This window comes from Cnephaeus nilssonii (assembly GCF_951640355.1).
Source record: "Cnephaeus nilssonii genome assembly, chromosome: 4".
Taxonomy (NCBI): domain Eukaryota; kingdom Metazoa; phylum Chordata; class Mammalia; order Chiroptera; family Vespertilionidae; genus Cnephaeus; species Cnephaeus nilssonii.
The window spans coordinates 47,275,370-47,300,697 of record NC_137075.1 but is presented as its reverse complement, the minus strand read 5'-3'; the positions used below and the strand labels follow the sequence as shown (position 1 = coordinate 47,300,697).

At 41.1% G+C, this 25,328-nt stretch overlaps 1 protein-coding gene across 3 annotated transcripts in view; it reads left to right on the top strand.

The window, feature by feature from the left end:
* Positions 1-25,328, top strand: part of SPG11 (SPG11 vesicle trafficking associated, spatacsin) — a 98,967-nt gene that overhangs the window by 27,562 nt on the left and 46,077 nt on the right. For all 3 annotated transcript variants that reach the window (XR_013813382.1, XM_079768020.1, XM_079768019.1), the window contains 9 exons: positions 2,531-2,602; positions 2,902-3,029; positions 3,349-3,518; positions 4,226-4,439; positions 10,074-10,277; positions 12,594-12,700; positions 17,042-17,187; positions 19,500-19,661; positions 23,275-23,341. Coding sequence is in view for 2 of the 3 variants with exons in the window: in XM_079768020.1 (XP_079624146.1) it covers positions 2,531-2,602; positions 2,902-3,029; positions 3,349-3,518; positions 4,226-4,439; positions 10,074-10,277; positions 12,594-12,700; positions 17,042-17,187; positions 19,500-19,661; positions 23,275-23,341 (1,270 nt within the window). In the remaining variant the exon portion in view is untranslated. The remainder of the gene's footprint in view (positions 1-2,530; positions 2,603-2,901; positions 3,030-3,348; positions 3,519-4,225; positions 4,440-10,073; positions 10,278-12,593; positions 12,701-17,041; positions 17,188-19,499; positions 19,662-23,274; positions 23,342-25,328) is intronic.

Here is a 25,328-nt window from a genome sequence, read left to right as displayed (position 1 = left end):
CAAATCTGGGTGAAGTGTGAGGAGCCAGTGGCTGCCTAGGAGGCGGAGCTTTTGATGCTGACTGGCATAGAAACCGACCGATCAGAACCAAATTGGCCAGCAGAGGAGGGCAGTTGGGGGTGAGATCAGGCCTGCAGGGGAGGGCAGTTAGGGGTGATCAGGCAGGCAGAGGCAGTTAGGGGCGATCAGGCTGGCAAGGAAGGGCAGTTGGGGGTGAGATTAGGCCTGCAGGGGAGGGCAATTGGGGCGAGATCAGGCCGACAGGGAAGGGCAGTTAGGGGTGATCAGGCTGGCAGAGGCAGGGGTGATCAGGCTGGCAAGGAAGGGCAGTTGGGGGCAAGATCAGGTCGGCAGGGGAGGGCAGTTGGGGGCGATCAGGCCGGCAGGGGAGAGCAGTTGGGGTTGAGATCAGGCCGGCAGGGGAGGACCGTTGGGGGCGAGATCAGGCCAGCAGGGAAGGGCAGTTGGGGGCAACCATGCCGGCAGGGGAGGGCAGCTGAGGGGGGGACCAGGCTTGCTGGGGAGGGCAGTTGGGGGGGACCAGGCCAGCAGAGAGGGCAGTTGGGGGCGAGATCAGGCTGGCAGGGGAAGGCATTTGGGGGTGACCAGGCTGGCAGGGGAGGGCAGTTGAGGGCGATTGGGCTAGCAGGGGAGCATTTAGGTGTTAATCAGGCTCGCAGGGGAGCAGTTAGGGGTGATCAGGCTGGCAGGCAGAAGTGGTTAGGGGCAATCAGGCAGGCAGGCAGGCAGGCAGGCAGGCAGGCAGGCAGGCAGGCGAGCGATTGGGAGCCAGCAGTCCCAGATTGTGAGAGGGATGTCCCAGATTGGAGAGGGTGCAGGGACAAACCCCGCCCTCCCCCCCCCCGTGCACAAATTTTGTGCACCAGGCCTCTAGTACTGATATAAAGAGAATGTGCAGCCTTTTTATGTAGATGTGGTAGAATGAGTATTTTTATGACATGGAAGGTCTTAATCCTTTAAAAATGCCAAGGTGAAGCTTAAATTTTTTAGTACAAATGCTCAAATTGGAGCTTAGTTACATTTCTTTTATAACCTTTTGGGTGTCTAGTCAGAAGGAGACAAGATTTTTCTCTGTTTACAATGATGCAATGAACTCAACATGTGTTGGCCACTTTTGGACTGCTGTTACTGATTTGTAACTTGAAAGGCCACAGTTGACTAAGGCCCAGCCTTCCCCACCCCACAAGACGTAGACAGGAGCTTGAGTTGACCTACTGAATATAAAATAATAAAGCCAAAATTTTACCACCCCCTCCACCCCCCCAAAAAATAATTGATTTGTATTCATAGTTGTATCACTGACTAAGAAATTTGTGTAGCTTTTACTAGGAAATAATGACAGTAATACTAAAACGTTTTTTGGGTACTGAGAACTTTCTTGAGGATATATATTTTTTAACCCTTTGCACTCGCTTGCTTTTTTCTCGATTCCTTTATTCTACTCGGGATTTAATTTTTTAAATACCCCAGATTTTACAAAGCGCGGCAGTAGAATAAAAAACTGGAGTTTCTTTTCATACAAACTTATTTATTTGGATTTTTTTATATTTCAAATTATTGATACATTCAAAGAGTATAAAAAGAGCTGCCACCGATGCTAACCGTGTCGAGTCACACTCGACATCCGAGTGCAAAAGGTTAAATATATTTTTATTGACATCAGAGAGGAAGGAAGAGGGAGAGATAGAAACATCATTGATGAGAGAGAATCATTGATTGGCTGCCTCCTGCACACCCCATACTGGGGATGAAGCCTGCAACTGGGCATGTGCCCTGTCCTGGAATGGAACTGTGACCTCCTGGTTCATAGGTCGATGCTCAACCACTGAACAACACCGGCCGGGCTCTTGCAGATATTTTTGATTCAAGTTTTCATCATTTGCTCTCTGTTAGACTTAGCACTTTGGTTAGAAGTAGGCAGTGTTTTTCGTCGAAGGCTTCACACAAGTCCAAGCCTGCACAGTATCTTATTATTTGTTGGGGGAAATTCTATATTTGTGCATGTGACCCCTTACACCTCCATTTGAATTTTCTAATAGCCTATATCTTTGCTTCATGCTTCAAGGTTTTATTTCATTTAAGGAGGAGAAATCCTAGAGGTAGGACTCCTAGACTAAACTAAGTTGTGGCCCTAATCTTCATGGTCAGGGTCTTACCCATGGCAACTTTCTGGAAGTGTAGAGGAGTGAAACTACATAAGAGTTGTTATTTGTATTGACTTTTGTTTTTAAGTGAACCATCATAGCAGATACCTGTAGTTTTGGTCCAATGGTAGCCTGTTATCACCTTAAATTGTTCGATGTGCTGTCTTTATTCTGGCAAACTGCTTACGGACTTTAGGCAGAGGCAGTAAATATGTATGATAAATGTAGAAAGTGAATGTTCACAAGAGCAGGAAAGCTGTGGAATTTTATACATGTGTATAACAGAGTATTTCTGTATACAACATATATATTTATATTTAAAATAGCTCCATTACAAAATGAAGTTTTTTCTATGTTTATTGTAGGGCTTTGATGTAAAAGACCAGTTGCTCAAGATATGCTTCTATACAACTGATAAAAATATACGGGACTTTTTGGTAGGTAAAGGTGAGACTATATACTGGTAGTTTACATTTTCTAGTAAACCTGGTGAAATTTAAAAATAAATTACTTTAAAATTCAACTACTAGTAATATCCAGTAAGTAAAAGTAAGACAACTTCTTTATCTTTTTAAATGATCATTTGCCTTTGTGGTAAAGGAAAATTTGTGTGAATATATACATTACCTCAAAAATTCAAAATACAATTCTTAAGTGGTATGTAATTTCATGACATTTGTTTTGCAAATGTACTTGATTTTTGTGAGGTCACTGCTTTAATTACTTTTTATTCAAGGTTGAAATTTTAAAAGAAAAAAATTCTTTTTCTGAAAAAGAGAAAAGAACTATAGACTTCGTGCATCAAGTTGAGAAGTTTTATTCAGAACATTTGCAAGAAAATATGCAGATCCAGTCCTTTCCCAGGTACTCTCATTAGCCCCCTTTTGCTAATATGGGAAGAATATTTTAGATGGTGTTTAGTTTTTAATAGTTAATGAGCACGGATTTCTTCTGTGGAACTGAGTTTATATTCCCTATGAAGGTAAAACTCGTCCAGAAGAGACTCAGGAATTTCCTGTTCTTTCAGTATGCACATAAATCAGATATATATTTTTAAGATAATAAATATAACATTATGAGTATTAAAGTATGTGTTCCCCAAAAGAAGAATAGTTTTTGAGCAGATAAAAAGAAATGATGCTTTTTCCTTCAAAATTAAAAAAAAATTATATCACTGTTTTAGGTATTGGATAAAGGAACAAGATTTTTTCAAGCACAAGTCTGTTTTGGACTCATTCCTGAAATATGATCATAAAGATAAATTTAATAAACACAGAATTGCATTAAATTGGGCTCAGTGGTGGAATCAACTAACACAAGAATCTATCCTCCTTCCCAGGATAAATCCAGAAGGCAAGTGTGAGAAAGCCTGAAATCTGAACATAGTGAATGAGTATTAAATTAAGCTGTAGTATATTTTGGTGTCTCTCCATTTTAGAATTCCTTTGGTGGGGGGGAAATACTCAGTTGCTTTAAAATGCAAGTCATTAAGACTTCTTATCTCAAGGTTTCTGTAAGGGACTTGTTATAATGAAAGAAAAAAGTTGTATGTTTCAGTAAATTGAGACTTTAAGGCTGAGTTCTCTTGTCTGCTTCAAAGAGACATTCTTTATTTTTCCCAATAGTCTTTGAGTTTCTTCTTGTGTAAACTAAAGATCTATATCAATTGGGGTTCCAGGGAATAACTAACAATGGTAAACAGTGGTAATTCAGAGGGTGTCAAATTCATGTTTATTATTATAGCCAAAGTTTTCATTTATGTTAAGAAAAAGAAAAGGGGGAAAGAGACCTGAAAAGATAAATGAAACAGACAGCTAATTCCCAAGTTTTATTTAACAACTGTACTAATAATCAACATTTTGCTCTTCCTCCAGCTGAATATTGATTATAAAATGAACAGCAACATAAAAGAGGAAAATAGTAGAAGAAGAAAAGGGCCTGAGTATTTACATATAAATATTTGTCCAGATTGTCATATTTACTCAGTTGATTAGTGTTGAGTTTTGTGTCAATAATCATAACTCATTGCTATTTTAAAATGTGTTTTGTTCTTAATGTAGAATATAAATCATATTCCCCTGAAGCCCTCTGGAGATACCTCACAGCTCGCCATGATTGGCTAAGCATTATCTCGTGGATTGGAGAATTTCAAACCCAGAATAGTTATTCTTCACTTCAGCAAAACAAATGGCCTCCTTTGACTATTGATATTATTGATCAGAGTACTTGCTGCAACAACAACATGAGGAATAAAATTTTAGATGAGCTGGCCAGGTACTATAACTGTGGGGAAGAGTAATAAGAAATAATTCTGTAATGTTTCCTTTGCATTGCCATGAATCCAATGGAATATTGTTTCTAGTATTTTAAAAATTAAAAGGGCATTATTGAGGTTTTAAAATCACATGTTTTTAGCATCATAGTGACTAAGCTCTCAAATTCTATATTTGCTTTGGTGTGGAAATGGTAGGCTGTCAGTGGGGCTACAGCGACCAAGTGCAAGAGCTTAGTATCCTGTAATGTCTCCCACTCCTCTCACTGTATCCACCATATGCTATGTATGGTCTTGAACTAAAGAGGATTACTCAGTTAAGAAATTAGTGAGGGGAAGGAGCTCTTGAAGTGGTAAGGGAAGACTTTAAACTTTAATTAATTTCTAAAAATAATTCTCTTAGATCAAACCATGTGAACTTGCCATTTGTGTGGGTCAAAAATGGATGAATAATCAGCAATTTCATATTGTTCAACCTAATATATCTTCCTAAGCTATCAAAATAATATATGGAGACTTAGATGTATTAATTTTTAAAGTTTCTTAAACTTACTTCCTATATATTACTTTATTTTATAGTTATACTTATTGGGGAAGTATAGCTGTATTATTTACCCAACTTAAAGTTGTGGAATCCAGAGAAGTTAAGAGCTTTGCCCAATCCAGTACTTACAGGCTTTAATTTTTTTTTACCCTGTCTTTGTAGTCATTCTTTTTTTAAAATATATTTTATTGATTTTTTACAGAGAGGAAGGGAGAGGGATAGAGAGCTAGAAACATCAATGAGAGAGAAACATTGATCAGCTGCCTCTTGCACGCCTCCTACTGGGGATGTGCCCGCAACCAAGGTACATGCCCCTGACCGGAATCGAACCTGGGACCTTTCAGTCCGCAGGCCGACGCTCTATCCACTGAGCCAAACCAGTTAGGGCTGTAGTCATTCTTCTTCCCATTGCACTAAATTCTCTTCTTCTTGTTTACTAAAAGTAAGTTTCATATAACTTGTATGCTTATTAATTATTTTGGTTAATATTTGATTAAATAAAAAGCTAATATATGTAATGATTTCACATGAATTATGACAATAATGAACTAATGAGATCTACTACATTAACAGATTAAAGGGGAAAAATACCACCCTGATAGATACACAAAAGCATTTGATAGAATTCAACATCTATTTATGATAAAAGCCATTAGAAAACTAAGAATAGATGCAATTCCCTTAACTTGAAAGGGGTGTCTAAAAAACAACCTTCTAGCCTTAGCCGGTTTGGCTTAGTGGATAGAGCATCAACTTCCAGACTGAAGGGTCCCGGGTTCGGTTCCAGTAAAGGACACATACGTTGGTTGCAGGCTCCTCCCTGGCCTAGGCCCTGGTAGGCGGAAGGGGGTGGCACAGGGGAGCCTGGTCAGAGCCCTGGTCGGGGTTCCTGCAGGAGGCAACCAATATTTCTCTCTGTCTTTCCCTCTCTCTTCCACTCTTAAAAAAAATCTATGGAAAAATATCCTCGGGTTCAAAAAACAAAAACTATCTTCTAGCTAACATTATACTTAATGGTGAAAGTCACAAGCATTCTCTTAGATTTGGAATAAGGTAAGCCTGCTATCAATTCTTCCCAAGATAATCTTTAAATATAGTACAATCTCAAAAAATCCCAGCAGAATTTCTTCTGGATTTTGATAAGCTGATTATAAATATTAATATAGAAGTGCCAAGGGTCAAGAATAGCCTTAAAAAAGAACTTGCCCTTGAGAGATTAAAACTTATTCTAAAGCTATAGCAATTAAGACATTGGGATTGTTGGTGGAGGGATAGACAAATATACCAGTAGAACAGAATAGTGAGCATAGAAACAGACTTATACATGTTCACTTGATATATAGCAAAGGGAACATCACAGAACAGTGGGGAATGAATAGTCTTTTCACCAATGGGCCTGGGGTGACTTAATGATAGCTTTATGGGGGAAAGTTAAATTGAACCCTCTGCCTTCTATCATGCATAAAATCAATTCCAGGTAGGTTTTTTTTTTTTTAATATATTTTATTGATGTTTTACAGAGAGGAAGGGAGAGGGATAGAGAGTTAGAAACATCGATGAGAGAGAAACATCGATCAGCTGCCTCCTGCACACCCCCTACTGGGGATGTGCCCGCAACCAAGGTACATGCCCTTAACCGGAATCGAACCCGGGACCTTTCAGTCCGCAGGCCGACGCTCTATCCACTGAGCCAAACCGGTTTCGGCTCCAGGTAGATTTTTAAACTTAAATATCAAATGTAAAACTATAAAGCTTTTAGAAGACACAGAAGAATATGTTCATGACCGTGGGAGTTGTGTATGCTTTCTAAAAGGCCTGAAGGGGCAAAGGAAGAGAACAATTAGATCAAGAGAGCTGCCTGGCAGGAATTGGGTCCCTTAGAGGAGAGTGTCAGCCAACCTGCAGTGTCAGTCACCCAGCACAGAGAGAGCTAAGGCATCCCCACCCCACCCCTTTTCTGACTCTTATCTCCAGTGGAGGTCTCCCTTTGGGCAAACCAAACAGAAGCCTGAGGGTACTGCAGTCTTCCTGAGTAGCCAATACAGGTGAGCTTTCAAGGACACAGAGCAGGAGAAGAGTAGAGCTTGGATTTGAAGGGGAAGATAGCCCACAATTAGACATTTCATAAAGAGGAAGCAAAAATGGCCAATAAACATGTGAAAAGGTGCTCTTCCTCATTTGTAGTCATGGGAACATGAATTTATTTTACAAAATAAATCTAGGAACAACTGCAATGACCATCAAAGGTAGAGTAGATAAAATCCTATATAATAAAAGCCTAATATGCTAAGTGTCCAGTCGTTCTGTTGGCTGTTCAAACAATCAAAGCATAATATGCTAATGATATGCTAAGGCTGCTCAACTGCTCGCTATGATGTGCACTGACCACCAGGGGGCAGACAGTTGACTGGTCGACCAGTCGCTATGACGTGCACTGACCATCAGGGGGCAGATGCTCTGACCAGTAGGTTAGCTTGCTGCTGGGGTCTGGCCCATTGGGACTGAGAGAGAAGGGCCGGACACGCCCTGGAGCCCTCCTTTGGCCCCTCCTCGACTGACTAACCTCCTGCGTCCCTCCCTGGCCCTGATTGTGCACTGGTGGGGTCCCTCAGTTTTGTTTGTTTTTTAATCCTCACCTGAGGACATGCTTAGAGAAAGGAGAGGAGAGAGAGAAGGAGCGAAAAACATTGATGTGAAAGAGAAACATTGACTGGTTGCCTTCCATACGTGCCCCCAACCAGGGATCAAACCCACAGCCAAGGTATGTGTCCTGACTGGGAAATGAGCTGGCAATCTTTTGGTGCACAGGACAATGCTCAACTAACTGAGCCACGCAGGCCCGGCAAATGTTTTATTTATAAATAAAGTTTAAAATAGCAAAACCAAACCATATATTATTTGAGATTACATATATGAATGCCAAAACTATGACTAAAACTAAGGGAATAGTTATCACAAAAGTCAAGGTAGCAAAGGAGATGCAATGGAGAAGATACCACAAGAGCTTCCAAGTGTAATGTGCTATAATCTGGGTGGTGGTTACATGGTTTTCTTTTCTTTTTTTAAGTGCCTCTTGGTTTTTATCTTTTTAAAATATACATATATATTTTTTATTGATTTCATAGAGAGAGAAACATCAATGATGAGAGAGAATCATTGATCAGCTACCTCCTGCACACCCCCTACTGGGGACTGAGCCTGCCATCTGGGCATATGACCTTGACTGGAATCGAACCCAGGACCTTTCAGTCCGCAGGCCGATGCTCTATCCACTAAACCAAACTGGCTAGGGCAACATGATGTTTCTTTAAACTCCATATAATATACGAGTAGCCCTGCGCACGAATCTGTGTGCCAGTAGCTCTCTGCAGGGCCTGGCCACTCCGCACCCGCTGCCCAGAGGCTCTCTGCGGCCCAGAGGCCCATCCATGGCTGGGCGCGGAACGCTTGCCTCATCGGCAGGCCGCTCACGCTGCCTGCTCTCAGCGGCTGCCCCCACCCCCCGGGCCTGGGGTACTCCGGCGGGCTGAGAGGACTGGATGCTGCCATGTTGTGGCTATGGGCACCACCATCTTTGTGATGGAGTGATGGTTAATTTGCATATTACTCTTATTAGATAGGATATATATTTTTTCTTTTTTTAATATATATATATTTTATTGATTTTCCACAGAGAGGAAGGGTGAGAGATAGAGAGCTAGAAACATCGATGAGAGAGAAACATCAATCAGCTGCCTCCTGCAGACCTCCCACTGGGGATGTGCCCGCAACCAAGGCACATGCCCCTGACTGGAATCGAACCTGGGACCCTTCAGTCCGCAGGCCGACGCTCTATCCACTGAGCCAAACCGGCCAGGGCAGGTTATATTTTAATATGTTTGTATTGGTTTTAGGGAAAGAGGAAGGAAGAGGGACAGAGAGGTGGAAATGTCGATTGGCTACCTCCTGCATGCCCCCTTCCCGGGGATGGAGTCCACAACCTGGGCATGTGCCCTGACCAGGAGTTGAACTGTGACCTCCTGGTTCATAGGTTGATGCTCAACCACTAAGCCACACCGGCTGGGTCATGTAATATATTTTCTGTATTCCTTTATATGGTTTATATGATGTTTTTAACAGTAAATTTGTAAAAAGTAATATTTCAATGCAAATTTCTACTGTTTGGTAGTTGGTTTATTTAAATTATTCTGCTTTAGTTTTTCCATCATTTTGTTTGTATATTTTGGTGAATTTCTAAGTGCTTAAAACATCTAGCTTCAAAAGCTAACCACTGTTACACACTGGGTTGTATAGTTCCAGCCAAAACCAAAAAAATGTAGATAGCTTAGTTTAGGTTTTTGAAATATTTAAGATAACTCAAGACTGTCATTACTACTTTAAATACTATAGTGATTCAGAAACCTTTGTTGGAAGCAAGCAAAGTATAACTCATAATGTATTTATAGAGTAAGAATTGGCAGTCTTAATTTTTAAATACTTTTTTTTAAAAGTACAATAAGTCCTTGCTTAACGTTGTCGATAGGTTTTGTGACTTTTAAGTGAAATGACATATAATGAAATAGTTTTACCACAGACTAGTTCATAAAAACAAGAATTAAGTTACATTGGCATCTCATCAATATTATAAGTTACTAGAGGCCTGGTGCACAAAATTCATGCACGGGGGAGGGGGCGGGTGTCCCTCAGCCTGACCTGCAACGACGCAAGCATTCTGCACCTGGCCTGGCCAGAGGCCCTCCGCAGCCAGGTGTGGAATACTTGCCTCGTCGCCATGGCGACGAAGCAAGCATTCCACCAGGCCATTCATGCTGCGTGCTCTCAGCAGCCGCCCCCGGGACTGGGGGATTCGGCGGGGTTGAGAGGACTGGGCACCGCCATCTTGTGGCTATGGGCGTCACCATCTTTGTGGCGGAGTGACGGTCATTTTGCATATTCCCTCTTTATTAGTAGGATGACAAAATGGCATTAAGAGAAATGAAAGAACGTTATGTGAGGACCTTCTGTAGCTGAGACTTAAACTCATGGAAATGGTTTGGTGTGCTCTGAATCTAGCAACTTTTTAAATTTGCCATCTCTTAAACCTGCCCTTTAGGAATGGGATTTTTCTTATATCTGAACTAGAAGACTTTGAACTCTTCCTCTTAAGACTGAGCCGTATTGGGGGTGTGATGCAAGATACCCTCCCTGTTCAAAACTACAGGTCCAAAGAAGGTTGGGATTTCCATTCTCACTTCATTCTTTATTGTTTGGAACACAGTCTGCAGTATCTTCTTTATGTCTATCTTGACTGTTACAAGTAAGTACTGAGAATGATTTGTCCTTGAGCAGGCTTTCATGTTTCCTCTTCCACTTCTACTTGAATGTGACAAGAGCAAAATATTGAGCATTCACTTGAGGAATCCTGATCTTCTTGAAGTAGTTCCTCTCATTGCAGCACTTGGTACATCTTTTAGTTTCATGCTACATTCAACTAAATGGTTAACTTTTTTTTTTTTTTTTTTTTTTGGTGATGTTAAATCTGTAAGCTCTCTGTTAACCTTTTAAATTACTAGAGATTAGAATGAAGTGAAAGAAATGCTTTAAAAGTTAAAAAGAGAGGAAGAGACTAAAGGTTAACTTGGAGTTCTTTGATACATTCATTACCAGGCAAATGTTAAACAACTTTGAATTCATAACCACTGCAGGTTAGGTATGCTCTAAAATTTACATTTGGAGGGATGGGTGGGTGGATTGATTGATAGATAAACAGACATGCACCAACATATACCTACTTAAGATCAACCTGCAGAATCATATCTGTGGCCAGTGTTCATTGCTCTTTGGTCAGTAATAATAATAGTAGTAATCTCTAATATATGAGTGCTTACAACATTCTTGGCACTTAGATTATCTTATTAATCTTCACAAAAAACCTATGAATGGTTACTTCTTGACAGATGAGGAAACTGAAGCTTCAAGTGAGATTAAGTGTCTTACTATGGCACACAGCTAGTAAATGGCAAAGTCAGATTTAATTCTACTTACATTTGATTCTAGAGCCCACTTTTAATGTGCTAATGAGAACATTTAAATTTGTGTAGTAAAAGCTAGAAATTCAAACTGGGTATATTTCTGGTTCGTATCATTGAGGCTTAATTACACACAGAGATGTTTTCCCAAAGCTACTGGCAAGAGATGATTTAAAAGCCATATTTTCAAAGGACCTATTCGGAGCCTTAACTCCTTAGTCCCAGCTTCTCTGTGGTTGTGAGAAGGGTTTTAAAAACCTCTTAAGTTTGAAAATGTTAGCGTTTTTATTGTAAAAACTAGTGGCCCGGTGCACAAAATTTGTGCACATTAAAAGGGGATTACTTAGAGGAAATAATTTAATACTGCTATTTGCCCTTTCTCTATAATAGAAGTATCAGAGATGAAAGAAAATTAGTAAAATGTATATGAAAACCATCCTCCTGTAAGAGTCTGGGGCACACCATGGGACCCAGAGTCAAGTCCCCACCTACCCACATGCGCCTCAAAATCGCATGAGACCCAGACCTGGCTGGCCCCCGCCCCCATTGGGCTAGATCCAGACCTGGCCAGTCCCACCCTTGTCAAGCCCCATCGGGCAGGGGACATAGCCTCAGGTCCCCTGGCCTGGCGCCAGGACGGAGGGCATGGCCTGAGGTCCCCCAGCCCAGATCGGGGCGGGGGGCATGCCTTGAGGTCCCCCGTCAAGCCCCGCCAGGTGGGGGACATGGCCTGAGATCCCCTCTCAAGCCCCGCTGGTTGGGGGGCATGGCCTGAGGTCCCCCGTCAAGCCCTGCCAGGCGGGGGGCGGGGGGCACAGCCTCAGGTCCCCTGGCCCTGTGCTGGGGCAGGGGGTGCGGCCTGAGGTCCCCGGGCCTGGTGCCGGGGTGGGAGGTGCGGCCTGAAATCCCCTGTCAAGCCCCACATGGTGGGGGGCAAGGCCTGAGGTCCCCTAGCCCAGCACCAGGACAGGAAGCGCACCTTGAGGTCCCCTATCAAGCCCAGCCAGGCAGGGGGGCGCAGCCTCAGGTCCCCTGGCCCGGTGCTGGGGCGGGGGTCGTGGCCTAAGGTCCCCCGGCCTGGCACCGGGGTGGGGGGTGTGGCCTGAGGTCCCCCGGCCTGGCACCGGGGTGGGGGATGTGGCCTGAGGTCCCCTGTCAAGACCTACGGGGGATGGGGGATGGTGTAGCCTCAGGTCCCTGCTGATTGCTGGTTAAGGCTCCTTATGGGAACTTGGCTTCAGCTGTGGGTGCAGCCATCTTGGTGATGGAGTGATGGTCAATTAGCATATTTCCTCTTTATTACATAGGATAATAAGATACAAAGTATTTTAAAGTACAAGGTATCTGTTAATCTCATACAAAGCTGGTAATATTATGGTAGTAAACACAGTTTAAATATTATTATCTCTGTCTCTAAAATTTTCCTCTATTTCCAGATCATAAGGAATATGTAAAACACAACACAAGTGGGAGTATAATATATTTACTTTTTAATTCCGAGATTCTTTTTTTAAAGCTAGTTTTAATCTGAGCAAACATGGTTGTAATTATCTGTCTTATCTTGCATGTTAATAAGAGTTTGTTTTCTTTTGTTTTATATACAGGCTTAGTCCTCCAAATTGTTTCTTTTTGAGGAAAAAAGAATTACATGAAACTCACCCTTGGTTTGAATTTTTAGTTCAGTGTCGAGAAGTTTCTAGTAACTTAACAGGTATGGGTACTGTATTAAATACAAAAATTTCTTTGAATAAATAACCGGTCTGTTGTGGCATTAAACTTGTGAACTCTTTTAAATAAATCATTGGCTGTAGACAAATATCTGACCATAATCTAGTCTCAAGCTTTGTTTAAGAAGTAGAAGATCAAAAATAATAGCCTCTTCCGAGCCAAGAAAAACCAGGCAGAGCAGACAGTATATAGTTGTTTCCTTTCCCTCTCACTCTCCTGCTCTATTCTCTTTGGCTATCTCTCATCCTACCAGTTTATTATAGGCCGGATTCCTGCTCTCTGGCAGATTGGCACCCTTTTCCCATGAAGAAGTGGTCTGTCTGTTAGGAAGGAACTCCAGATGGAGTGAAAAGATATGCACAGTATGTGTGGACTTGTGTCTTCTGTAGCAGAGCTGCTGACAGAGAACATTGCTCTGATTATAATCGGGACTGCCCTGTGAGCCCTGAGGGTATTATTCCAGAGATTGGGGAAAGGCAAGGAATGTCAACAGCCAGTCTTTAACTTTTATGTAATGTCCGGTTTCTTTCCAAATGAGGAATTTTTTCATAATGTGTTCTTTTGTTATGTTTTGTTTGTTATTTTTGGTGCTGATTACAAAGTAACGTATGTTCATTGTAAAAAAATAAATAATTGGAAACCACAGACAACTACTGAGAAGATAACATGTCCATGGGTAGCTCTTGATATATTTTATGTATTTTGTTCTAGTTATTGTCTCCATGCTCTTTTTAGTCTATAGTATTCCATTCATCTAACAAATATTTATTGAGCTCCAACCTGGCAACAGTCTGTAAGTGCTAGGGATACAACAAGAAACATTTGTGTATTTGTATACTTTTTTTCCCCCCATATAGTAATTATAAGATTTTTCCTGTGTTCCTGGAAACAATGACCATTTTATGTTTACATAATATTTTCTTGTATGAATATATTCATTTAATTTGCTACTCTCTCATTTATTAGCATTGAGGCTGTTTTTTTTTTTATCCTGTAAATAGTCTTAAGTATATTTGAACATGAAATTTTTGTCTTGTTTCAAATTATTTCTTTTCTTTTTTTTTTTGTAATCCTCACCCGAGGATATTTTTCCATTGAATTTCAGAGAGAGTGGAAGAGAGAGGGAAAGACAGAGAGAAATATTGATGTAAGAGAAACACATCAATTAGTTGCCTCCTGCATGCGCCCTGACCAGGGCCTAGGCTGGGGAGGAACCTGCAACCAAGGTATGTGCTTTGACCAGAATCAAACCCGGGACCCTTTGGTCCACAGGCCAACGCTCTATCCACCGAGCCAAACCTGCCAGGGCCAGATTATTTCTTTAGATAGGTTTTTGGATAAGAAATTACTGGGTCAAAGTTTATACACACTTTGAATGTTCTTGCTATAAGACCAGACTGCTTTCTAAGGGGTTTGTACCATAAGTCCCAGCTATTCTACACACCCTGTCCATCTCTCTGATTGAGGATGATTATTTTTTAAAATCATTGCTGTTTTGATAGGTGATACATGGCATCTAATTATTTTAATGTGCATTTCTGTATTGTTAGTGAATTATATATTCTTATGGTTGGACATTTACAGTTTCTCTTTTGTACAAACGTTATTTCTTTTGTTCATTTATCTATTAGTATTTGGGGCATTGTTTTGTATAAGCTCTTGGCTAAAGACATTAATCCTTAGGTTGTCACCTGTTGTTAATTTTCCCCCCTAGTTCATCACTACACTTCAGGTTTTTAATATAAGTTTTTGTTTTTACATAGACAAATCTTTCATATTTCTCTTTGTGATATTTTCCTATTGCTTTTAAAATTATTTATTTATTTTTTAATAAATCTTTATTGTTCAGATTATTACAGTTGTTCCTCTTTTTCCCCCCATAGCTACCCTCCACCTGGTTCCCACCCCACCCTCTGCCCTTACCTTCCCTACTGTCCGCATCCATAGGTGTACGATTTTTGTCCAGTCTCTTCCCACCCCACTCTCCCTTCCCCCTGAGAATTATCAGTCCACTCCCTTTCTATGCCCCTGATTCTATTATATTCACCAGTTTATTCTGTTGGTCAGATTTTTTATTCACTTGATTTTTAGATTCACTTGTTGATAGATATGTATTTGTTGTCACTTTGTTGTTCATAATTTTCATCTTTACCTTTTTCTTCTTCCTCTTCTTAAAGAATACCCTTCAGCATTTCATATAATACTGGTTTGGCGGTGATGAACTCCTTTAGCTTTTTCTTATCAGTGAAGTTCTTTATCTGACCTTCAATTCTAAATGATAGCTTTGCTGGGTAGAGTAATCTTTGTTGTAGGTTCTTGCTATTCATCACTTTGAATATTTCTTGCCACTCCCTTCTGGCCTGCATAGTTTCTGTTGAGAAATCAGCTGACAGTCCTTTGGGTACTCCCTTGTAGGTAACTAATTGTTTTTCTCTTGCTGCTTTTAAGATTCTCTCTTTGTCTTTAGCCCTTGGCATTTTTATTATGATGTGTCTTGGTGTGGTCCTCTTTGGGTTCTTCTTGTTTGGGGTTCTCTGCACTTCCTGGACTTTTAAGTCTATTTCTTTCACCACGTAGGGGAAGTTTTCTGTCATTATTTCTTCAAATAGGTTTTCAATATCTTGCTCTCTCCCTTCTTCTGGCACCCCCATAATTCAGATGTTGGTACGCTTGAAGTTGTCCCAGAGACTCCTTGCACTATCTTCATATTTTTGGATTCTTTTTTCTTTTTGCTTTTCCAGTTGGGTGTTTTTTGCTTCTTTGTATTTCAAATTTTTGACTTGATTCTTGGGATCCTCTAGTCTGCTGTTGGATCTCTGTATATTATTCTTTATTTCAGTCAGTGTATGCTTAATTTATAGTTGGTCCTTTTTCATATCCTTGAGGATCTCACTAAATTTCTCGGAGGTTTCTAGAAAATTCTTGAAAAACCTTATAACTGTAGTTTTGAACTCTATATCTAGTAGTTTGCTTTCCTCCATTTCTTTCATTTGTGACCTGTTTCTTTGTCTCTGCATTTTGGCTGCTTCCCTGTGTTGATAGAGTGGCTTTGTGTGCTAGGTGTCCTATAGGGCCCACTGGCTCAGCCTCCCTAATTACCTGAGGTGGACACTCTTGGCGCACCACTTTGTGGGTTGTGTGCACAGTCTTGTTGTAGTTAAGCCTTGATTGTTGTTGGTATCACTGGGAGGAATTGACCTCCAGGCCAATAGGCTGTGAGGACCAGTTGTATCTACGATGGGAGAACTTCTGTGCTGGAGATACCCTTATGGGGCAAGACTTGCTTCAGTGGGGCTTTGGTGCTCACTGAGTCTGCCCCCTGAGTGTGTCTCTTATGGATGTGAAGAGTTGTAATCTGGATGGTCTCACTGTGACCACTGGGTACACTGGCTCTTGGATCTCCAAGGAGGTGCAAAGTCAGCCACTGCCTGAGGCCACCCAGTAGGAGCTACAAAGAGATCTGCAGATTCCTCCTCTTTGTTTGGGGTTTGGAGGTGCCCAGATGAGGCCCAGCTGTGAAGCAATACGAGCTGCTGTCCAACCTTGGGCCTTCTTTTGGAGGCTCTGGGGCTCTCTGACCCAGCTGCAGTTGGTTAGGTTTTAGATTGCAAAAGGCCAGGCCATTCATATGCAAAAGCCTCCGTACACACCTTGGTGGGGTTGTAAATTGGGTGGGCCAGAGTTTCAGGGAATCACCAGGGTGGAGCAAACAGCAATGGCTGACCGTCAGCCCTGCCCCGAAGAGGTCCCCGGGTCTCTGTGTCCCTCGGCACCGTGCAGGAACAATGATCACTGCAAACACCTCTGAGAGAAAGCCATCCTCGAGTGCCGCCCAATGCCAGACAGTCCAGTTTCTCCCTGTATGAGTCTGGGTCCTCAGAGTCTCTCCCGGAACTGCAGTTCAGAGCAGTTAGGAACTTGTATGTCCCTCCTGATTGAAAAAGACAACAGCGTACCCAGTTGCCAGCCCTTTTCCGCGCACGCCTCCGTACCTCCCCACTACACTTCCACACCTCTGCACCTCCTCCCAGTCTCAGTGTGCTTTTCTCTTTCCTTCTAGTTGTATAAATTCCACTCAGCTAGCCTTCTCGTGGTTCTGGATTATGGCCGTTTTGTCTTTGAATTGTAGTTTTGAAGTGGTTGTGTGAGGCAGCAAGTTCAGATATTTACCTATGTCGCCATCTTGGTTCCTCTCCTATTGCTTTTAAATTTAGAAAGTCCTTCTTCCTCTTGAGAGAGTTACTAGTAAAATTAATTTTCTTTCTCAGAATTATATAATTCTTAATTTACATTAAGGAGAAAAACGTACTCTTTTATTTTCCAGATCCTAAACTGATCTTCCAGGCAAGCCTTGCAAATGCTCAAATACTGATTCCCAGCAACCAGGCCAGTGTAAGCAGTATGCTGTTGGAAGGACATACCCTCCTGGCCCTTGCTACCACAATGTATGCTCCTGGTGGTGTCAGCCAGGTATGGACAGTACCTCTACCTATTATGGTGAAATAGGACTGATTTTAAATTTAGCAGAAATATCTATGGATTTTCTAGAAATCAGTTGTATTAAAATATAACCACTCATATTAAAAAACTGTGATACATCTACATAATGAAATACTATGCCACTATAAAAAAGAAGGAACTTTTACCATTTGCAACAGCATGGATGGAATCGGAGAGCATTATGCTAAGCAAAGTAAGCCAGTCAGAGAAAGATAAATATCACATGATCTCACTCATATATGGGATATAATGATTAACAAAATTTGATGAACAAGAATAGATCCAGGATGTGAGGGTGATCTGGCTGCGACATCTGTCACCACATTGATCGCCAGGGTTGATTCAGCTGATCTGGCTGGCTAAGCGGGTGTCCCCCTCCTCCCTCACCGATCCATGTGCGTCCCTCCCGAAGCTGCGCGCTCGGTTGAAGAGGACGACCTTCCCCCCAGAGGAGAGGAGCGGTCTTCGGTCAAGGGTATACGAGTAGCTGCGCTCCCCTGATAGAACCTCCAAACAAGCTCTCAAGAATAGATCCAGAGACAGATGGTAGGGGAGGGGGGGTTAGAGAGCAACCAAAGGACTTGTATGCATGCATATTAGCATAACCTATGAACACAGACACTGGGGCGGTGGGGGCTTGCCTGGGGTGGGAATGACTCGGTGGGGGGGGGGCGTCAATTGGGGAAAAAGGAGACATAAATAAAAAAAAAGAAGAAAAAAAAAAGAAAAGGGACACTGGTCACCCTATTGGATGATGTCCACAATAGCAGTATTTTATTTTAATACAGAGACATTCCATGCAAAATATATATATATATATATATATATATATATATATTGAGTGGTTAGATTATTATGATCTCTGAATGCATAATAATCTGGCCACTCAGTGTACATCCTATATAATAAAAGGCTAATATGCAAATTGTCCCCTTGACCAGGAGTTCGACCAGCAGGCAGACCGGCCAACCGCCCATGTCCTCTCCCCCTGGCCAGACCCCACCCATGCACGAATTCATGCACTGGGCCTCTAATATATATATATACACACACACACACACACACACACACACACACACACACACATACATACACACACACACACACACACACACACTGAGTGGCCAGATTATTATGCGTTCAGAGATCATAATCTGGCCACTCAGTGTATATATATATATATATATATATATATAAAACCACTCATAAGTATTTTATTAGATTAAAAGAATATAAAACAAGGGTGAGTTTTGAAATTTTATATGATATCCTCTTAAATTGAAAGGCAACTAATATGTTGTAGAGAGATTATTTTTCCCCTTTATTTGTTTTCTAATGTTCTGGGTTCATTTTCAGAATTGAATTAGGATCTGATTGTTTCTGGGAGTAAGTATATACTTTAGATCTGTGACTTGGGAATTATTTTGTACTATTTGCCCTCTTAGAGAGGTAAAAGGGAAGTCATAATTTTTAGCTATGTAAACTCTTTTGAGGGACCCAATAGAAATTTGTCCATCTCTGCATTTTTGAAAGTTATAGTATGCCTAGTTAGAGGGAACATAAGAATGCTCTTAAACATTTAATCTTCAAAGATTTCTCTTTTAGATTGTTGCAATATACCTTAACTTATATGGTTATTTATTTCTCTGTTCTTAATCACCTTTCGAAATTAGCCATAGAGTAACATGAGAGCTGAACAAGAGTCATCTAGTCTAGAAGTTATTTTTCTTTTAAAATATTTACTATTTAATATATAATTCAATATTTAACATTTAAGTATTTTAAATAATATAGTAGCAGTCTTTTCAAAAAACTTTTCCACACAGTTTGAAAACCACTGATCTAGCTGAAACTCCTAATTTTGTAGGTGAAGAATCTAAAGCGTAATGTTAAATATCTAGCCCAAGATCACACGGTAGTTTGTCTTAGAACCAGAACAAGATCTGTTTTCTGACTCCTTTTTAAAATATATTAAAAATATATATATTATTGATTTATAGAGAGAGAGAAAGGGAGAGGGAAAAAGAGATAGAAACATTGATAACAGGGAAACATTGATCAGCTGCCTCTTGCACGCCCTCCGGGTGGGTATGTGCCCTGATCGGGAATCAAACCAGCAACCTCTTGGTTCATAGGTCCATGCTCAACCACTGACCAATGTTATTTTCACCACCATTTATTCTCTCAAGCTAATCTTGTTTCACATGTTCTTGTGAAAAAAGAACAAATTTGGAGAAGAAAAGAACATTACTGTATACCATGTTATCTGTCTTTTTATTTAGGTTATTCAGAATGAAGAAAATGAGAACTGTTTGAAAAAAGTAGATCCCCAGCTACTGAAGATGGCATTAACTCCTTATCCCAAGCTAAAAACTGCTCTCTTCCCACAGTACACTGCCCCTAGTGTCCTACCACCAGATATTACACTCTACCATCTTATTCAGGTACAGTATTTATTTAGGTGGCTGGTATTTAGGAGTATCAGATAGGATTCAACCAGGAAAACAGAAACCACTCTGGGTCTTTCAAATGGAGAACAGTTAATGTAGAGACCACAAATTTCCCCTTGATTTAAAATCAAAGCTGCTCTTTCCTTAGACATCTAAATCTTGACTTAATAGTTCTGTTTTCTCCTGTATCCCTCTCACCATGTGTTTAGTCTTTGCTAAACCTTTGGCCTAGACAGATTTCAAACAGCCACTGCTCCCTGCTCTTAAAACTTTTCTGTCTGACTTGACCTTAGTCTGCTTTTTTCTTTGTTGTTCATGATTTGATCATCACATACATTTTTTTTAAATTTCTTTATTGATTAAGGTATCACATATTTGTCCTCATGCCCCCATTCCCATCCCACACCCCTCCCCACACATGCCCCCACCCCCCTGTTGTCCCCAACCGCTGGTTAGGCGCATATGCTTGCACACAAGTCCTTTGGTTGATCTCTCCCCTTTACCCCCGCCCTCTCCTACCCTCCCTCTGAGGCCCGACAGTCTGATCCATGCCTCCTTGTTTCTGGGTCTGTTCTTGTTCATCAGTCTATGTTGTTCATTATTTCCACTAGATGAGTGAGATCATGTGCTATTAGAAATACACTTATAAGAACCGAAAATGAGACAAGCAATAATGGTTATGGTGACAGGAAATGACTCAGTCTGTAGTGAGTTTCTTTCTGGGCCAACAGTTCTTTTGAGACCCAATTACAATGTCCAACAGTTCCTTATGTGTACATGTCAGCACTGACATTACAGTTCTGGATGGTGGACAAATGGTGGTAATGCAGGTCCGACTCTCTCTGGTTTGGTCCTGGGCAACCTGCAGTGATGCACAGCTGCTAACTGCTAGTATGGGAAGACCATGTCAGCGTCTTCCATCTCTGGACTGCTTCTCTTCTGTCTTCATGGCTGGAGTAGTCCTGTCGATTCCTCTCTGTTGCTGGAATCCACATGGTCTCGGAGTTGTTTTCTGAAAATATACAAACATATTCTCGACCAAAAGTTAATAAAGGAATATTTTCTATAAATTTGACTTGGGATCCTATTTCATTTTTTACCCAAATGATTTTCCTCTGGCTTGTTTTGACACCTTGTGTGTTTTTCATGGGTGTCTTGCTTTTAGCCTTACAATTAATTTTCTAAAGTATTAATTTTCTAGATGTGATTTACTTACAGGTTATTTTTCCTTACATGATATTCTTCTACTATTCCCTCCTTTTTTGATTTAAATGTTAGGAGGCTTTTGAAAATTTTATAATGTAGTCTCGACCCAGCTTCCCTTTTGTATGACACAAAATCAAAACAATGCCCCTTTGTGTGTACAATTAAAGAGAGGTTTCTGGCTTGTGTGGACACCAAAGAAAGGGTGTCACTACTATCACTACTTGCCCCCAGTGGAGGTGCAGAAAATGTAACTAAGACCTTGTCTACATACATTTTTTAAAATATATTTTTACTGATTTCAGAGAGGAAGGGAGAGACAGAAACATCAGTGATGAGAGAGAATCATTGATCGGCTGCCTTCTGCATGCACCTCCCACTGGGGATCGAGCCCACAACCCGGCCATGTGCCCTGACCGGGAATCGAACTGTGACCTCCTGGTTCATGGGTCAACGCTCAACCACTGAGCCATGCCGGCTGGGCACCTACATTTCTTTAACCCTTGATCTGACTGTCTTATTCTTTTCCTTTCCTGATCTGCCTTAGCTTACCTTGTCATGTTTACATGGTAATATTTTCTAGTCTCTTAGTCCTCTTGCCTTTTGATTCCAAAAACATTTCCATTTTACATTATAATTAATGCTACTTCTACCAAAAGAGAGTGCACTTTGCACACATAATTTGAAGTGAAGAGAGTCTTTAAAAGGAACACAGCCAGTTCTATTTTTATTAAAATAGAAAAGTGTCTCATACATTCTTTTTTGTGTTTAGCTATGTTCAAAGAATTTATGTCCAGAAAGATAAGATTTTTAGTTTAGTTGCCCTGGAGAAGGGAAGCAGACTGCCTGTGAAGTCCTTTCATATAATTTTGTTTACTTACTTTAGAATCAATTAACTCTCCCCTCCCATCCCCCTTAAGAGGCCTAGGTGAAAGGGCCACTGCCCCTAGGAGGGAAGGCAGGGTCCCTGTTAAGGCATTCCTGAGGCTCTCATGGAAGTTACTAATGAAGAAAAGATGGTTAGCAAACATTCAGTCAGCCTCAAGGTTAGTTTCCTCTTGTGGAGATTCCTTTAAAATAATCATTTTCCCAATTGGTTCAATATCAAATTCATTTAGTTCTATATATATTTCACCCTTCTGGAAAATAGTTTGTGGGTGTCACTGATTTCAAGAAAATCTTGTTCTATTAGGTAGCTGACAGGGACCAGGTTCTGATAGCAAAACAGGCATTGGTTGATTAGATACCCCAACCATTTGTACAGAAGCTTTACTCAGAGGGAAAAGGCAATCTCCTTGGGGGTGGTTAAGAACATATAAAGTAGCCCCAGTATCTACAAGGGTCTTAGTAATTTCCTTTTTTTCAATTTCTCCTAAACAATTAGTAAGAAGGGGAAACACCCTTTCATAGTCCTTGGAGCAACCCTATGCTTGCTTCTTTTCTCTTTCTGAATCCCATTTCAGTTTCCTATAACCCTTCTTAAGGTGATCTGGCTTTCTGCAATAAACAGGAGTTTCCCCGAAGTTCTTATTTAGTAATTCTGTTGCTTTGCTCCACAAATCAGTAGATACACTGATTGAAATAGGTCAGTATAGTCAGGATCACTTGTTCTAACAGTTAAATTCCTTTGTGAACCCTTCAGGGTTTTGGAGAAAGTCATGGAAATCTTTAGGTAGATTCCTTAATTCTGTACAATCACTGGTTTTCCTCTGCCTGAGACTGGCTTTTCTGGTTTTCTGAGTGTCCCCTAGGTCAGTGGAGAGCTGCATAGGGAGCTGAGGTGGAGGAGGTAAGAAGAGAAGGAGGGAGGAGGAAAGGAGAGTTAAGTCCAGACAAGGAAGTAAAGGGTACAGCAGGGCAGTTAGAGAAGAGGGAGAAAAAGGGCATTGGCATTGAGCAGCTTCAGGAGCCTTCCTTAGTTCAGAGACAGGCTCTACAAGTTCTTACTAACTTCCTGTAGAGAAGAGAATTTATCTGTACTCCTCCCAGAAGCTTCTAATTTCCAATCAAGATGAGTTTTCCATTCATTTAGTTTAATTTTAGAAGTGGCTTTTTCTAATTTTGCATGCAAAAATTTAATTTAGGTGTCAAAAGAGTTTCATTTTGGCCATCTTACGTTGATATCACTTCTAGTTAAATCTTCCCATTTCTATAAGTGCTTGCAAGTAAAAGTTTCCTATTTATTGGATATCTACAGGAGTATTAATGGGGACTGGGAGTTGCAGGCCTTGAAAGCACGATTTCCCAATGTTAATTTTAGTTTTATTTTGGGATCTGCAGAGTCTGAACCAGTTTTTAGGGATATTGTGTAGTTGGTTGAAGTGTGCTGCTTATGGGTTGAGCTCCAAGTGGCTGTTAGAATCAATTAACTTTTAACTCTGATTTAACTTTTTCCCTTTTACAGTCATTATTGCCCTTTGATCCTAGCAGATTGTTTGGCTGGCAGTCTGCCAACACACTGGCTATAGGAGGTAAGTCATTATAGGTACTTCTTGCTTTGGAAGCATTTCAACAATGTTGATCCGTAGGAGAAGTTGATATATGTAAAAGCCAACCCAGTTTTTGTTTTTGTTTTTACTGCTTTCTACTTTAAAAGTAAAGGTATATTCCAGTGAATTGAAAAAATATTGTATTGGGTCACTAGTGCTGTACTTGCTGGGAAATATAATATGTATTTATCTGCTTAAATTTATTTTTTTCCAAAAATCCCTTTGTTAGCAGTATCCTACCTAATAATAGACAAATATGCAAATTGACCGTACCTTTGCTATGCCCACGATTGGCCAGGAGGCGCGGGGGGGCGGGACTCGGGGTGGTCGGGGTGGCCAATTGGGCCGGCGGGATGCTGAGCTCGCGTCGCCAGCGGCAGCGCGAGCTCAGCGTCTGCGCCATGGCTGTGCTGCGGCACAGAAGGGGCCTCTGGGGCAGCGACCCCACGTCCCGCCGCGGACCATCAAAAGCGGGGAGCTGTGTGTCCGCTCTGGCACCAGCGGACAGACACCCAGCTCCCCCGCGATCGAAAGCGAAAGCGGGGGATCTGGGTGGCTGTCCGCTCCGGCACCAGGCCTTTCAGAAGCCTCCGCCACGCTGGAGGCTTTTGAAAGGCCTGGTGCACCAGTGGACAGACACCCAGCTCCCCCGCGATCGAAAGCGGGGAGCTGTGTGTCCGCTCTTGCACCAGCGGACCCCCTGCCATCAAAAGCAGGGAGCAGGCTGCTAGCAGTGTCCGCGGAGCATGCTAGGCTTTGCGGGGCAGTGGATATGGCCTAGATGGCAGGTTAGGCCTAGGGGACCCTACACGTGCATGATTTAATCATGTACTGGGCCTCTAGTAGTATTATAAAGGTTAAGAGTGTAAGTGTTGGTATTAGGTAAATCCTGGCTCTACCATGTAATAGTTATAGGACCTTGGGCAAGGACCTTAAATTCCCTATAAAATAAGTTTAATAACAGTTCCCACCTCACATGTTACATTGAGAATGAAAGGAGACAATGAAAGGCACTTAACAACCTCTCACAGTTCCTGACACAGTTACTAACACAGTCAGCACCAGATACACACACAGTGTCTTCCTCTCTAGATTATAAGAATTTCTGTTTCATTTCTGTGTGTGTGTGTGTGTGTGTGTGTGTGTGCCTTTTTACAAGTATAGTGAACATACATATGCTATTCTTAAACTGCTTTTTCTATCTTTTTAATTTTTACGTTTAGAGTTAGCCTTTAATATTATGTTACCTGTGGTGCTTCTGCCTAAATTAAAGTTGGCTTCAAATTAGTACTCAGAGTACTTAGCACATAATATACAAGCTATGACTATTTATTGACATACATAAAAATGAATTTTCTAATGTGTCAGTTTTATAAGTTCACATTTTAATATATTGAATTTATCTAGTGTCCAGAGCCCATTACAGGCCTATAATAGATGTTCAATAAATATTTATTGAGTGCTGAATAAAGTTGTGCTTATTGTATTTTCAAATGAAAACACATGTTTTAATCTCAGTGAAGTTACTAGAGAGTAGACAGAATCCCCTGTCCTGTTCTACCTCCAACTCCATTATGTAGCAGGGTCTTGGTCTCCCTCTTGGAGAGTGAGCATTCTAGTATGTACACAGTAGAGAAAAGACATTGAAGGCATGTTCCCTGCCTGGTTTTTAGACATTTAAAACATTTTTGAGCAAATAAAGCACAATGTAAATGAAACAATTATGAAGATAATAATACAGATTTATAATATTGGAGAGCTATATTTAGTTAAAGTGTTTACTAACTTTTTCACATGGTTTTACCACTGAAAGGGGATATAAAGCAACTGCATGTTGACTTTGCTTCCATGGCAGGCCAGAGAAAATTTTCCATTTGCGTAGAATTTTCTCTCACACACAATCTCCAGCACTATCACCCAACTGCTAAAAAATCAGGGTCTTATTTGAATAAAAAACTTAAGTTTACTC